This window comes from Rhipicephalus microplus, chromosome 5, assembly GCF_043290135.1.
Source record: "Rhipicephalus microplus isolate Deutch F79 chromosome 5, USDA_Rmic, whole genome shotgun sequence".
NCBI lineage: Eukaryota > Metazoa > Arthropoda > Arachnida > Ixodida > Ixodidae > Rhipicephalus > Rhipicephalus microplus.
In genome coordinates, this window is record NC_134704.1 from 53,903,659 (window position 1) to 53,920,758 (window position 17,100).

Sequence of the window (17,100 nt, forward strand, 5' to 3'; positions counted from 1 at the left end):
TAACTTAGTCTAAAGGATCAGCATGATAATCGTCCCGAACCAGTTAAAAATGTATATAAATAGCAGCTCAGGCACCCTATAGCTCAGGCATTCACGTACGACAGTGTCACATAGCAGTGTTCCTCTGAAGCTTGCTTTGTTTTCTCAGTCTTTGTTTTTCGACTCTAGGAGCAAGAGGGCACTGGCTTTCACTTTGAGCGAAAACAAAATTAATATAAATTGTTCTTCCGTGTCCCCTTCCCGCGCACTTTCTCTTTTCGCAGATTCGACAACGGGGCACCCTGCGATTCCGCAACAACCGAAACCGTGAAGAGGTGAGTGAACCTTGCCGGTCAATCGTCTTCGTTTACGATGCACGCAACCTGTTCGATGCAACACCGCTCGATCATATGGTGGATACACCGCCGCCGCAGCCTTCACAACGCAACGCCCACGCCAATCTCGGCGCCCACACCTGCGTAGCCAACTTTAAAATCAGGCCTGTCGTTCTCCAACCGCGCTTGCATTTTTCTTCAACGTTCACTGTTTCTTCTCTCTCTCTCTCTCTCTCTCTCTCTCTCTCTCTCTCTCTCTCTCTCTCTCTCTCTCTCTCTCTCTCTCTCTCTCTCTCTCTCTCAGTCTTCTGTTGACCCGTTGTCTCGTGCCTTTGACCCTAAGAGGAGGTGGTACGTGCACCACGTGACCAAAGCGTGCTTGTTGCGTGCGCCGGATCGCATCTCAATGCGCTCCCGCGATAGACTCGTTGGTTTGTTTGCACGTCATGCTCGAGGGGCTCGTTAATGTGTTTGTTTTATTATGGAGATTGCTTTTTTTTCCCTTCGCGTTTTCGATTCTCGCTTATCTTTCACGGCCTCCTTCTTCCTCGTTGTCAGCGGCGGCCGGGTGCTCGAAGAAGCGATAAGGGAGAGATATGACAGCCGCGCTGCTTCTGGTGAGAGATGAAAGGTTTCCTCCTCGGGGTGTGGTGCTGGAGAGATACGCGACCCGGGGGCACGCTCTAGCTTTCGCGCGGCCCCGTGTTCTTCTCGGATTGCGGATGTTGCGTAATACAAGCACGCGCCGGTGGGAGTGGGAACGGGTGATGCTTTCGTTTATGCGAGACGCATGCCCCGATTGTTTAAACTCACAAAGAGAAAGGGGGAGAGTGTGAGAGAGAATGCTGAGCGAGGGAGTGCACGAGTTGCTCTCTTCGCGGTATGCGGGAGGCCATTATTCTTTCCAGTTTTAAAGTTTATGGGAAGAAAGAGTCGTGTAAATTCACAGCAGTCATATTTCATGTCGGCAGCGAACGTGAGCGTCGTGTCTGTCGTTTTTTTTTCTTTTCTCCGTGGGGCGCGTTCTGTGTTTGCGCTGGTAATTTCAGTTCAGGTATATGCTATAGGCATATTGTTCAGGTATCATCTAGGCCCAAGTTAAGTTTTATTAACGCGAACGTGGCGAAAAGATATTGCGAGGGCACACTCGGCAAAAAAAAAAAAAAAAATCACAGCATCTCCACGGAGTGAATGATGATGAGGGGGGTGAAGCATCCGTCAGCCCGTCCGTATTTCTGTCCATCTGTCCGCTCATCCGTTCGTCCGTCCGTCTGTCCGACCGTGAGTCCGTCCATCCGTCTGTCCGTCCGTTTGTGCGTCCATCTGTCCGTCCGTATGTGCGTCCATTTAGCGAACACACCAAGTACCGCCATCTCGCATCCCTTGTGGCACATATTCGCTCTGCGCGTCCGTCCATCTGTCTGTCTGTCTGTCTGTCTGTCTGTCTGTCTGTCTGTCTGTCTGTCTGTCTGTCTGTCTGTCTGTCTGTCTGTCTGCCCGCCCGTCTGCCCGCCCGTCTGTCTGCCTGCCTGCCTGCCTGCCTGCCCGTCTCTCTGTCTGTCTGTCTGTCTGTCCGTCCGTCCGTCCATCCGTCCGTCCGTCCGTCCGTCCGTCCACGAACACTGCAAGTACCGCCATTTCACATCTCGCCATTCCTTGAGGCACATACCTGCTCTAGAACGGGTATGCGCCACTGGTGGCTACGTACACCAACAGAAGATGGACAGACACACACCCTAAGGTGCTTCGCCCCTGAAAGGAGGGAATGTGCGCGAGCGTAAATGTTCCTACTGCTTTGGAATAATGCTTATTTGCCTTTCCACGCCTGTGCCTGGAGTACGCTGCTTCGATTAGTGAAACAAAGACTGCTAAACATTTAGTTGCACATTCAGAAGCGTTTAAAATTGTTGCCACTGGAATGGAGTGGTTTGCATGATGGTACCGCGATTACTGTCGATCGACCACGCACATCGACTGCTTGCACTGCAGGTATATGACAAGAATAATGGGTATATGAACGGAAAAATTAGGTAACAAAGTTCGAGGAGACAGCTGCTATAAGATGTAGGGAAGAAGGTGTATTGGCACAAGTAGCAACCTGCTGTTATTAAGCGTTTTGGCATGTCTTGCTTGTTGACCGAGTTTCTCGAGAGATTTTCTTCCGCTATTCGGTGAGTAATCATTGCGACGTCAATTCGAGACCTCGCGTTACACAATTCGGGCGAGGAAGCGAGACTGTTTGTAGACTCTGATGTTTGCGTATGAATGAATAAACTTTATTTGAAAAGTCAATACTAGAAATCTCTGTAGTAGGGTGGATTACTATGGATCGAATTTTTCAATTGTGCTAGGAGATAGGTGAGTGACAGGGCTGTTTTTAGAGTAGCAGTCAGGCTATTCCAAATGGCGGTAATGTATTTTGCTAGGGAGGAACAAAGGACACATGACAGGCTAATGAAGTTAACCAGAATGTAAAGCCTAGTGTGCTGTCTTTCATTGACCAACATGCAGTTTTGTTTGTGATCTTTCAGAAGGTAAAGGGAGAGTGAAAGAGAGAATCAGGGGGAATAGGCGCACTATCACAGTGGGTCACTATTTAAGTTTGCTAGCACTGGGCGATAACATTTCTCTATCGCACGAAACAGTACCAGTGCAAGCAACATCCGCCTGGGCAGGCATGTAGCGCTAAGAGATTGCAAAAGTGCCTTTGCCGACTTCAGTTGCTGTGACTTAGGAGCTTGACACCAACTCAAAGAAAAAAAAAACGATGAGCATGTACCATCAAATAAACGTACACGTAAGATTACTATTGTTCTCCCTTTTTTGACTATCACACTGTGGTTCAGCGTTCAAGATTGCGTCACTGAATAAAAACGGAAATGGAGAAGGAACGTTTCCCTTTTACGAACTTGTTTCCGCCTCGTGGGGTTCTGCGAAACTTATTTGCTGCAGCTTGAATTCACTTTGGTTAAGGGTATCTTTAGCGCAGCCACGTAGACTGCGGGATATTAAAACAAAATCATTTCGCGTAACAGCACTTCAACATCTCGAAAAAGGAAAACAGGAAAAAGGAAACAGGAAAAAGGAAAACTCGCACTTTTTCAAATATTTAAAACGTTGTGAGCGTAAGTTGCAATGCTGCCTATGAAATTTGCTCTATTCTTCTATTTCGTTTAAAATGCTGTATTAAAAAAATGATGTACGCTTCCATTTGGGTAAGTACTTATTTGTTTATGTTGAATCCACGTTAAAGAACCCCTGTTGGTCGAAATGTTGCGGAGCCCTCTACTACGGCGTCTCTCATAATCATGTGGTGGTTTTGGGACGTTAAACCGTCCATATTCATCAATCGTTTATTTTGAATCAATGAGTTTCTCTATTAATGCATGAACTGTATGCACGGACGCGGCATCATTTGTACAGTGGCCATGTTAGAAACTTTCCCTTCACGCGTACGTGTACTACAGAGAATTTAATATCTTTGCAATTGGTTGTGTTCATCTTAATGTTTCTAGTCCGATTTGTGGCACAAAACCTGCTAGATGAACTTGACAAATTTCTGAGCCTGCGAGGAACCTTGATAAATCTACGTGGTGCCAAGGACTTCGTTTCAGTCATTTTTAGATGCGGAAGCATCTTATACTCGCGCCTTGTAGTGCGCCGTCCGCGCCGTCCGCACCGCTTCTCGAACATTCGACAGCTGACGCGCGCGCATGCGCCGCCGCGCCGTCTCCTCCTTCTTCCACCATCTGTGCATCCCTTCCTCCTCTACACACCGCGCGCGCTTCACTCCTCCACCATCTGTGCACCCTCCCTCCTCTACACACCGCGTTCGACATCTACAATTCTCCTGATTCTCCAGTGGACGCGCATGCACCGTCGCGCTTCGAGAACATTCAACAGCTGACAGTGCATGCGCCGTCGCATTGTATATATATATACTCAAGGTCGGCGCTCGCTCGCTCAGTTGCCGCTCGTCGGTTGGTTTTTACGGTTCGTCGACGTCCAAGGTCGCGGTGAAATGAATTCCAACGAATCCACAAACACAATGATCGACGTCCCTTCGACCAGCGCCGCCCTTTCGCATACGTGTGTACGTGTTCACTCATTTAACACCCCCTCCTACAACCACGTTAACCAATTTAGCCATCGACCCAAGTAAGTCGCAATTTAACACCCCATTTCACAACCACGTTAACCAATTTAGCCATCGACCCAAGTAAGTCGCACTTTAACACCCCGTTAACCAATTCTATGCTCCGCATCCTCCTCAGTGTTCCCCCGAGGGAAGCTGCGGGCAATTTTTTTTGAACACCATCGCTTTTCAAGTACCGCAGGCTCTGCTTTCTGCTACGCGTGAAAGAAATTCGACTGACACTAGAAACATGCATATCTAGCTACACAGCAGGCTTTCAGGGGACCGCATGAAATAATTTGTTTATGTGTGCACTCTAACCTTGAAATCTGGAAGGGCAATGCCGATTTTCTGCCTTGTTTATGGGACTGAACTACAAATAAAAGGCGATACTTCAGGGCTCGTTTTCATTTTTTCTTTAGATGCAATAATAATGAAAACGATTTGTAGAAACTCAATGTTAAGGAAGACTTTCTTTAGATGCAATAATAATGAAAACGATTTGTAGAAACGCAATGTTAAGGAAGACTCATTGTCTGACAGCACTCATTAATAACTACAAAGCGAATAAAAGGGAAAGGACAAACGCCCGTGTTGTATTCTTCGTGTTGTCCTTGTCGCTTCAAGCTCTTTTTGTTAGGTTAATATATTTGGAAAACCTCGTCACCTGCACAGCCAAGTGCTGACGCGTCAGACGCAAATGAATCAAACACAGATTCGTACAAATGTCCGCATCTTAAAGCCGTCATGTCAAATCAGTGCCTCGAGGTGCGAAAACGTGCCCGGACTTTGTACCCTATAGCTTTGCTGAGTCTTTAGTGGTACAAAAATATAGATTTAATGTTGAAGAAGCAACGCCTGCAACAGTGGAGCAATATCTTGGTTTATGCAACGCGAGCTTACGCTTGTAAAGGACGAAAACGAAAGCGAGGTCAGTTTCAGTTTCTTTCATATGTGCCCAGATGGCGCCACCCGTTCTCTCTCTCCTCCTTGTTTTTCTCCTTTCACCTAGCTGGCGATCTTGCTGTTTTGTTTCCCACCTTCTCCTCTCTCTTTATCGTTTTTTCTCTCTCTCTCTATCGCTCCTCGCGTTTTGTGCCCGCCGCCGGACTTGACTGCACGCGGAAGCGAGTTGTTGGCCGCTCCGTCGGCTCCGTCGTGACTGCCGTGCGCTTCAGTGGAGGCGCGCTAGTGGCGCTAGCTAGCTTGCCGCTTCGGCCTGGGCGCAAAAACTTTTCTGCTCAGTCACACGCTTAGCTAGTCTGGACAGCGGTAGTTCGCTGCGTGTCTCTCTTGGCGTTTGTGCGTGCGTAGACGGCGATCCGTCGTCGTGTGTTCGGACTGTGACAAGACAGAAAAAAAAGGAAAAGCAGCCACGAGACGTCGTCTGGGATGCGTGTACGGTTTCGGCGCAGTCGCTCCGCGTGGTGGTGTCGTCTTTTGCATCTAGTCCAGCGCGTGGGACCTTGATTTCAATCTCTGCGGCCTCGCGATGGACGTGCCCGTAAAGAAGGTAAGCGAGCGTACGATTTATTGTGCCGCCGTTTCGCTTGTGTCGTCGAGCTACGTTTTCGGAATTTTGGGAGGATTGATGATTGATTGATTGATTTGTGGGGTTTAACGTCCCAAAACCACTATATGACTATGAGAGACGCCGTAGTGGAGGGCTCCGGAAATTTCGACCACCTGGGGTTCTTTAACGTGCACCCAAATCTGAGTACACGGGCCTACAACATTTCCGCCTCCATCGGAAATGCAGCCGGGATTTGAACCCGCGACCTGTGGGTCAGCAGCCTTAGCCACTAGACCACCTTGGCGGGGCAAGTTTGGGAAGAGTTCGCGGTTGCAGTTTGAACGTGAACCATCTCCTTCCCAAGCATTAGGTCGTGGGACCGAATCCCGGTCGTGCTTCGACGGAGGCGATGTGTTCCAGGCCCGTGGGCTTAATTAAGTCTTTGGTGCACGTTTTGAAAAGAACCCCGAGCGGTCGAAAATTTCCGGAAGCCCTTCGCTACGACGTCTCTCATAATCATATCGTTGTTTTGGAACGTGCAATTTCAGCCATCTATTTTTTTGTTCTTTTTTTTCGGCATTCAAACTACTTCCTCTTCATGAAACGCCTTGAGTGAGTGAATTCGCTTTTGCGTGCTGGGCAAACGCTGCGTTTTCCCGCATTTCCTTTGTGAAAGAAACTACCTCGAGGCAGTGGTTTTTGCTCTTCAAACGAAGGAAGCGAAATGCCATGTGTCCCTCAGTCGGTCAGTTCGAGCGAGCAGCTGTGCCCACTGACGCAAGCGCTCTGCTCTCTCGAGGTAGATGCCAGTGATCAAGGACGTATGCATGAACTAGAGATGAAAGACGAAAGGCGCCTTCTGTTGGCGCAGCCTTGATTTCGCGTACTGCTTCACGGTGGCCCTATCGGGTTACGTTAACCGAATAATGATCACGTTTGTTTTTGCCGGAAGGCTTTAATTAGCCTAGGGCGACAAAACAGCTTCTCAAGGCAGATCCGAGTTGTCGCTTCGAAAAATGAAATGGATGGTTGATAAAAAAGTCAACCAACAGGACATTTAGAACTTCCTCCACAGAGAACACGTGTTGTCTAAAGTTTATCCGGCTTCGCTTTGCGCGATCATGAGCCAGTCCTAGGGAAAATTAGTGTGTAGAAAAAAAAAATAACAGTAACGGCTATTTTAAAACTTTGTTCCGCGGGTAGATGCATTGTCTAAAGTTTGTTGGAATTTCGTATAGTCATGCTGATAGGGCCTTGTCCTTTGTAACAGTTAAACTGAGACGTACAGCTCACATGATTAAAAAGGTAAAATTTCAATGCGAAATGATGCACTGACTTTCGCCTGCAGCGTGGACAGATCGTCATATTGGCGTAAATTCCTCTCTAACGCTGATTTTTTCAGTGACGTTTCACAGCTATCGCGAGCAGTTGCTCTAGCACTCATTAGAACAAACAAGATATTGTAGATATGTGGGGTTTAACGTCCCAAAGCCACGAAATAAACAGGAGAGAGAAATGCTGTTGTGTTTCAATTCCTCAGTACTGCACTCGCTAACGAAAGCCATGTTGTAGATGCTCGATCGATGTAGTCGCCATTTTTCGCTAGGAAAAACGCTGCGTCTGTACAAGCTTTACGTGCAAACAGATCAGCAGCTGATCAGAACGTTTGCGCAGTCGACCAATTTATGCGCAAATATGATTCGCACTGAACAGCAGACTGCATGCGTGAACGTCTTGTGTATCGTCTGCTCACTCCCTTTGCAGGACTTTTTTTTTTTTTTCTACAGCCAAGTCCGCGCACCATCCACTGCAAATGAGCATGCATGGTTCGGACAAGCGCGAAAAGAAGCATCAATGTAGAAGCCGATAGGTTATCGCCAGCTCGGCGAGATTCGCGACGTAACGCCCGAAGGTGTCGCCACGTTCAAATACTTCGTCCTTCTTATCTGTGTCGCTCTGAAGCCTGGTATCGCCGTCACTACATTGAACATCCGATTTCACTAATGGTCGCTGCGCGAGTGTGCACTCCTTTGCTGTAAGCCGTCACGATTACAACGAAGCCCATTTGGCCAAGTGGCTCGTTACAAGTGAACATCACTGTCACCGACCAATACGATTCGGAAACCATTGCTGGTTCTCTGTTCACAATGCTGGAGTGAATATAGTGACGTTGTTCATTCAAATAGGCGGCACGTGCTTCGACGTGCGGGTGTCATTAATGCTGTTGGCTGCCGTTTATATCAGTGTGAACTTAAATGGTAACATGAGGTAGTAGTATCTGTTCTTTCTTTAGCTATGATCCCAGCATCATACCAAACTGCAGTGGCGTTCCTCCAATGTAACACTTGCTGCGTCGGCCAAGTGCTGCCATTCCGTGTCTGGGGAGGGTTGGGTCTGTGCTAGTTCCTTTGCAGGTGGGGTGGCTCTTTTGTCAGCGCGTTTTCTTTCGTCAATGTTTTCCCACTTTCTGAGAACGCGAATGGTTCCGCGCTGCTCCGCTTTTGAAGTTGTAGTTTTTCCGGCGAGCTTTCTTCATCTTTTCTCGGAAAATCCGCGACCTTGGAAAACGAAGATCCTTGCTTTGTACCTGGGCCTACGTTTTCGCTATCTTCTAGTGCACTGTAGCTTGGACATTTCCTCATCGGACTGTTGTACACCGTCGGCCATCCCTCTTCGCAAAAGGTGACCCCCTGTCCTTCGGAGATGGCCCTGTCACCGGCTTTTTTTGTGTGTTTGCAGACCGCGGAGCTTTTGAAAACCGAGGGAAGGTAGCCCAGTGTGGGTCCTTTCACAACAATTCCCCGTACGCAGGTTCTCCACGCCCTGGTCGTAGTCGCCTATATCCTTCCTTCGAACGCAGTACGCGAGTTTCCTGAGGTAGCCATATGAGAGGCAGCGACGATTTTCACGGCCCGCTCTCCTGTGAAACGTTAGAAACTATTATAACCGGATGTCAAAGAAGCCGCCTCTGATTACAGGTCCACAGATGCGTGCTTGTTTTCGTTATGGTTGTAGGTGTCTAATCACTTGAGGGCGAAGCCGACTTTCAAAGCTGGTGACGGCTGCTTGGCACAGATTTGTCTTGCTCTGTTCTAGGCAGAGATAATCAATCAACGTTATCTTTGTGCAGTTCACACACACACACAAAAAACGGAGAGGAGAGAAGAATAAACGCTGCGTTCCGACACATTTTATGCCGCCCTCATTTACAAGGGCATTATAGGTTGCCTGAATGTGCAGATTCGATTTTTTTTTCTCTTTGTCTTCGTGGGCAACAGTTTTTGGCCTGTACAATATACGTGACCGTTTCTCAAGAAAAAAAAAGTACTCGCCAGTTTGTCCAGTGAAATACGTCTAAGTTGTGATTGTGTTGCTCTGATATTGCACCGAGGCTCATCAAGGGACCCGTACTTTCGAATGTCGTAGATGATTTTGTGATCTAATGAATTTATAAGGAGGGAAAGTGTTTGCTACAGGTCCATCTAGCCTCGCACGGACTGCCGCAGACGCTTAGCCCTGCTGCTGCAACTAGGCCTGCAGAAATAACGTCAGCCTCACATCTCCCACTAGATTGCCGGTGTTAGCTCCGCTCGAGTGCCACCTGTGCAAATAAAATGGTGCAGTCGGATGTTCACCTCGCCGTCCGTGCACAATGAGGATGCATCCGGATTTTAAATATTTTTGTAGAAGGAAGGGGGTGAAGATCGTCATTTTTAATTAGTGTTCATATGTGTTCTTTGCATGTTTACTCGTGCAAAGTTTGAATTTTGAGGAGGGGGTGCACTCTTTACCCGGACCCCTAGTGACCACGCGAACGGTACTCCAGTCTGTTATTTAGGAGCCCAAGCACTCCTATCCGATGCCGTAGTGGGAAGGAAATGTCTCTTGCACTTAATTTTCATTGGAATAACTGTTATGTTTTCATTATGTATTATATTATAGTCGTGTATTTTCTCGTTCTCGATTGATTTATATGTGGGGTTTAACGTTCCAAGACCACCATATGTTTATGAGAGACGCCGTAGTGGAGGGCTCCGCAAATTTCGACCACCTGTGGATTTTAATGCGCACGCAAATCTGAGCACATGGGCCTACAGCATTTTCGCCTCCATCTAAAATGCAGCCGCCGCAACTGGGATTCGATCTCGTGACCTGCGGGTCAGGAGCCGAGTACCTTAACCACTAGACCACCGCGGCGGCATCTCACTATTGATTAGAATTAGGTGCACGTTAAATGTATGGCACGTTGCCCGAATTATTCCAATGTCCTTGAATACGACGTGAATATAGTTATCGAACCTTTGTTGTGACGCGTAGAAAAAAAAACCGTAGTTATCAAACTTGTGTACTGTTTCTTTCTCGTAAGCCCCTTTGAGGTGTAGTGCGATTAAAGGAGGGAATTTCCTGTAGTCATTCGCAGCGATGTACCCTTGGGTGTGCCTGCTACACCGCACGAAGCTAATGCGAGCCAACGCGGCCTTGAACTGTCGTGCTGAGAATTTGCTGCGCTGGCACTTTTCTCTTCTTTTGTTATCGTTATTTGAGTTTTTATTCGAAGTATTGACAAGTTGCCGTCACTTTAGCGAGTGCCTGGTCTGTCTATCCCGTCCTTTTTCGTGCGTACGAAAAATCTGGCGTGAGACAGAGGTGGTTCGCGCAATAAAGCGCGCGCCATTCTACTAATTCGGTCAGATACATGGAGCATTCCTTGTCTTGTATCTCCCATACAATGATGCCAGACACCGATGGAGTATCTCACCGCGACTGACGTCACAATTACGTCAGTGCATCGTATAGGTACTCCACATAAACTTCTATACAAATATACCGATGACGACATCTGAAGTGTCAGTGTGTCAAGGCCCCAGTAGAAACCACTATTTTGATCGGAATTTGCAGTAGCAGGAACTGCATTTTCAAGCAAGTTCTACCGGTAATTAGGGATCGCAGTGTTACCGGTGCGAGGGACAAGCTCACTAACTGAAGCTTCAGCATTGATTCATGTAAACGTTAGCGTCACCTAATCGTGAGTGGCGTTCATGTTCATTTTGTGATCACTTATTTTTTTATGGCCTTTCATTTTCGTCGTACGTACGTACATATACGATGTGCTGGCGTCATTCGTGCGCGTGTGACGTCACCCACGGTTATATACCTGGTCTGTCGGCACAAGGCTGTACTCACCATGGTGGGACGGGTTGGTTTCTTAAAAGCATCGAGAGGTGTCATACACAGCGCTAGTAGACTTGGACGAGGAAGACCCTTCGTAGAGAGTCTTCTTGTAATCTTCGACACCGCTGCCGTATGTCTGAACAACGAAGTAGAGCAATTGCTGTGCCACCAACTGGCTGTTAGTCGCTTGTTTGTGCGTAACGATCCTCTAGCTACTGCGAAATCGGCTGCATTCCCCATCGTCAGAGGTGCGCAAGTGCCAGTTAGGTGGACTGCGTGGCCCGTTCAGTTCCTAACGTCCATTCGAGCGTGAAGTTAGGCGTAGCCTTGGCTCTAAGCGGCGACTCTAACCAAGCGTTTGCCATTTGCGGCACGCATATCACGTTACTTATTATACGCTTCACCTTAGTCTTCAGCTATGACTATAAGCAGAGCCATTATTTGAATCGCCCTTGAGCCACGTTGCCGCCGTTACATGCCTCACGAAAACTGTGAGCCTCTCTTTGTACTTAACGAGCCACTCTTACCTCGACTGATGCTTGAACCTTCGAATGCAACTCCTTGTCTTGATATCTCCTGAAGATGAAGCTTTTTATTCTTTATAATACATATTCTAACTTAGCACGAAGGCTAGCAGGGAGGCTACAAACCTTTAAAAAACTTTTTTTTTGTTTTTCATGAGGCTCTCTTTGACACTACACAGCTTTAACGAAAAAAAAAAAGTAGTTTAAATACAGGGTCGTCTCGGTTTGACGTTCCCTAACTTTAAACGGGTGACCAAGACATCCAGGTATATCGTTTGCGCTTTACGGCATCAGTTGCAGTTCTTGTGAAATTGCACATCATATCTAAGCTTTTAGCGCAATTTTTCGTCTATGAGACAATAGCGATTCCCAATTCAAATTTTTTTCTTCACTGCAGTGCAACTCTACCTTTGTAGATACCTAAGACGAACCTGGCTGTGTTTCGTTTCTTGTCTTCTACTGGTTAGACGTTTTGGCTAGTAAGTATTGATACTAGAAACTCTTGAGTCGCTGTTACCCCAAACCGTTGCGTTGCTTTGCGATCTCCTGTTTCGCAGCGCCGGCGTACAAAAGAACGCAAAAGAGCGCGGGCCTTCAACAGCTTCGTTGCCCCAACCTCCATTCATTATTCAACACTTCGGGACTGGCGAGCCTGATACGTGGCCGCAGTCGTTCATGAACCACTAAATTCGATTGAACTAATCAGCTTGTTTCCGAAGAGCAGCTCAGCGTTCGTCGACCGTGTTAGCCCGATTGGGGGCAGCGGTGCAGCTGTATCCATTTTGCAGGAACAGCGTATGTGCGCTTGTTTCCCGCGAACACATGCGCAATGCTGGTGTCAGGTGAACAACCTGTATGCAAAGTATGCAAAGGCAGAGCGTTCCTTTCGCGTTGCTGTTAAAGAAGAAAAAGAAAAAAAATCACGTTACTATTGCGATTTTGTTTTCTTACCGAAAGACGTTCTCAATCTTTCGTCCACGCCTTGACTACACTTTTCGTTTTTTTTTTGCCTTTTCTTCTTATTCGGTGCAATGCCACACCTTTCGCTGATTTTGCCTTTTCTTGTTCTTCGCCGCGTTGCTTTCTCCGTATAGCGGTATGTCTACGGCCAGGAAGTCGTATTACTGCCTAGTGGGCCTCGCATTTATCTTTGATATATGTATATATTTTTTTCTACCGAGCGTCTCTTTTAATTGTTGCCGAGATTGCCGCGCCTTCGGTCTCCGCGTGCTCCCGTCCTTGCGTACCACCGCTCCTCCTCGTTTCGCGTGCGTCCACTATACGATAATCGCCATTTTTTCACCAACGCGCGCGCGTGAGGCGCAAGCATTGTGTTCGTATCTCGTTTTTCGAGGATGGCTCCGGCGTGCCGCGCAGCACACAAGCTGCTCCATCTTTCCCTCCTTCCTATGTAGTGCGTAATTGTCTCCGCCTGCGTTCTCCGATTCTGCGCGGACAGGCTCGCTTGCTGGATTTCGAGCTGACCGGTCGTGCGCTTGCGATCTCCCGCGTCAGCGTGGCTCTGGCCGACTGGACTCGCCCTACGTCATCTCCTGCCGCCGACGACCTTCCACCTCCGACGACAGTGCAGCTCTGATTTACTGGACTTGTTCTACGCCATCCACCGACGCCGAAAGGAGCCCTCGCAGGTGCGCCCCGTCCTCGGACTCCAGTGACCGTGCTCCATCTTTCCTATCTCTTCTATCCCCTCGATTTGTCCTCGCTCGCTGTGGCTTACCACACGTCTCTTCTTCTCTTCTCCTTCTTCGGCTTTCCCACATCTTTACTCCTATCCTTTTTATCCCTCCTCACCCCCATCCCTCGTGAGCTACTGTGGCGGTGTCGCTCTTTGAAGCAGACAATAACGGGGCTCGCTTTTCTCTTCTTTTCTCTTTTTTCATAGCCACTCATAGCCACTTTCATAGCCACTGCGCGGACAGCGTTTCCTGCAAGAGCTCTCCATCCATCCTTCCCTCTCTCTCTTTTCTCTCTCTCTCTCTCTGGTGCTTGTGTTGATACGGGAGCTGCTGTCATGGTGGTTCACAGCGGGAGTGGCATGTATTGTGACCCGCCGAGATAGCTTAGCTTCCCGGCTAAGGTACCGCGCTTCACACATGTTTCACAGGCAGTGGGAGGCATGGCTTGCGGACGAGGACAAGCAGAGCCAAATAGCTTTGCTTGACCAGGTCCAGCGAGCCGCTCGTGCCAACGGAGCCCTGGACTGAGGGCCCGACCAAACTGCCTGCATTTCAATTTTTTTTCTCTCTCTGAATAAAGTTTCTTCCTCCTCCTCCTCGACCCATACGTGTAGTCCGCCTCTGTGGTGTAGTGGTCACGGGGCTCTGCTGCTCACCCAAAGGTCGCGAGCTCGATCCCGGCTGTGACGGTCTCATAAATGGACGCGAAATGGTAGTGACCCTTGTACTGTGCGGGTCTCTAGCATTTCTACAAAGAACACCCGATGATCCAAATTTCCGTACGCCTTCAATACGCCGTCCCTCAATCATATCGTAGTTTCCGGATAAAACTACCCCGACATTAAAATTATAGAGTTCTAAAACGTGGGCCTGATACCTGGTTCCGATAAATGACCCCGCGTGGCTCGTGAGAGCATTCGGTTTTGGCTGTGTTCTCCTTAGCCTTGGGTCGTGAGTTAATTTTTGCACTTCTTGCAAACAAGTGTGAACGGCTTCATATAGTGACGAGTGTCGTCTTGTTTACAGCAGTGGTTGTGTCCATATTCTCTGTTTTCGTGTTCGTCGTTTCATATTTTTCAGGGCCCTTTTAAAACATCTCGCATTACATGCTATGGAAAACGGAATATTTGCTCTGGAAAAACTCTTTACCTTCCATTTCTTTCATCCATCTGTCTCCGAGTATTACATATCATTACATATTGAGCCATATTTCCAATAGTTATATATGTGCGCACACACTGATAACTTTCGCGCTTTTAGTGAAAACTGATGTGATCGAGAAATGTATACAGCACGCGAGTATGCTCGCGAGTGTAACGGTCCAAGTATGTATTTAAAAACGACGAATGCACGAAGGCCATAGACAATTTCTTCTGCATCCAATCACTTTTCGAGCCAGCTCAACGTTCGCAGCGCCACTGTTCCCGCTCTACACTCGCTTTTGTCGGAAAAATCCTCGATTGCTTTGCCCTCGCGCGCTTCATTCGAAAGCGTGAAGCGGCCGTGCGGCTCCTTTGGCTCCGGTCGTGAGCTGCGCGTACTCGTTCAAGAGCGACTGCGCAGGCGCAGAGCAACGAAAGCCCGCACGAAGGCGGTAGCACTACCCACATGGAAGGCACGTGGCGCCTCGGTGGACGGTAGTAAATAGCAGAAATCTGTGTCGCGTCTCGGCTGGGCTTTCCCCGTTTTGGAAGGCGTTCGTCTTTTTTTTTTTTTTGTTGTACATGACGTCGACTCGGCTGGCTACCTGTCTGTCCGGCTTTGGATCTTTGTTTTGTTCTCGTTGCCGCTGGCTTTTTCGTTCTGACTGACTGAGCGCCGGCACTTTTCGTCCTTAGAATAGGTGAAACAAAAAGCCCCCCTCCCCACCTCTTTCATGTTCCACCACCTCCTCTTTGATTTATATATACATACTTCTTCTCCTTCGGTCATCTCGCTTTTTGCACAGAATTATCTTCATCTGCGAACAGCGTGCAGCAAAAACGGACGGGCGAGAATGAGGAAGGCGTCCGCCTGCGTTGCGGATCTTTGGCAAGATCCATCTTTGTTTTGTAGTTTGGTACAGCGTGTAAAACAGCTAACACCTCATCTGCTTCCCGCGTGCTTTTGCGCAAAAGGAGGGAACAGCGGACGCAAGTGGGGCGCTCTAGCTAATGGACCCGTGATACCAGCAACGCGTCTGTCATCCCATGAATTCGAACTCCTCTTTTGATATATATATATTTTTGGAGGACCTAGTCGGTGCATATGGTCGAAAATTACGTAGCAGCCGATAAACAGTTGTAACTATAGAGCTTGTCTCTTGTGTGTCTTGCTATTGTGCTGCGTCCATCGCGCAATGCGAATAGCGTAACGAGTGGGTCGTCCGAAGCTCCAACCCATTACAAAAGTTTCTTCTTGTTTTCCCCTATTGGCTGTAACATTCACCCACTTCAGCCATAATTTCTCATCGTCGTCAGCCATTTCATGAACAGTTTGGCACGAAATTTTATGCAAGTGTTTAGCGGATATACCACGCTTCTCAGAAGAATGACGAAAAATAGCATAGCGAATGCCGGCATACTACCCAAAAGTTTATTATTAATGCCCTAGTGGGTATCAAGCAAGTGTGCTTGCAGTAGTTACCCAATGAGTGTTTTGAAAAGGCTCTGAAAGGCCTCTCTTCTAGCTTTCGCTGTGACTGTGCTAAGTCTTCCGCGCAGGCCAGGCTTTTTTTTTTTTTTGTGCTAAGTAACTTCCTTTTTCTTCATCGTTCTGAAGCTCTGTTTTGGGCTAGGGCGCGTGTGAAACTTTCGTTTGGTAGTCGTTATCAAATACGCTGTGCGGCTGATGTGAACGGTGATGGTAGAGGTGCCATCGGGTGATCGATGGAGAAGTCGTGAGTGAAATCGGGGAGGGGGGTGGTGGTTAGATGTGTATCACTTGAACAAGTGAACAACGAGCGTTCAGAAAACAGGCGTTTTTATTGCAGTTTTGTGGCGTTAGCTTTACATTACCTAGTGGCACGTTCTTCCAGCTTTGCCGTAATTTCTGTCGTCGCAAGATACCCTAGACTATATGAAAAAAAAACCCATTCGATTCGTCTTTGTCCCTCCTGACTATTTACGAATACTACTCCCTTTAAAGGGTCACGTGGGCTCTCTCTAGGCCTCATTATTCTCTCTTCGGAGAGTCGTGTGACTTACAAGAGAGTTGACGTGCATCTTTAAACGGAGTCGTATTCGTAGAAAGTCAGGATCACCTGTAAAAAGTAACAGTAAGTACAGGAGAGATCAAAAGCTCGCAGGTCGCTATCTTAATTACTTCTATGGAAGCGTGGCCTACATACTTTAGACTTGAATTTTTTATATTTTTTGCCTAGATGTGCAGTAAGTAATCTCAGCCTTGGGAGGTATTGGATAAAAAGGACGAGCCTTAATATTAAAAATTGCCCGGTGTCCTAAGCAGGTGTGGAAGTCAAATCTAGTCGAAATTGGAAAAAAAAAGGAAAAGCGTTAGAAATATTTATATTTGGGAGCCATCTGTTCGAAAACCAGTGCAGCCTTGGCCGTTATAATAAAACTCATTCCGATGGAGGCGGAAATGTAGGCCCGTGTGCTCAGATTTGGGTGCACGTTAAAGAACCCCAGGTGGTCTAAATTTCCGGAGCTCTCCACTACGGCGTCTCTCATAATCATACGGTGCTTTCGGGGCGTTAAAATCCACATATCAATCAATTTAATGAAACTTAGAGAAGTGTGGCAGC

At 47.7% G+C, this 17,100-nt stretch overlaps 1 protein-coding gene across 5 annotated transcripts in view; it reads left to right on the top strand.

The window, feature by feature from the left end:
• Nucleotides 1-17,100, top strand: part of LOC119174539 (SAM and SH3 domain-containing protein 1) — a 347,279-nt gene that overhangs the window by 246,915 nt on the left and 83,264 nt on the right. For all 5 annotated transcript variants that reach the window (XM_037425489.2, XM_075895480.1, XM_075895481.1 and 2 more), the window contains one exon: nt 264-314. In XM_037425489.2, the coding sequence (XP_037281386.2) occupies nt 264-314 (51 nt within the window). The remainder of the gene's footprint in view (nt 1-263; nt 315-17,100) is intronic.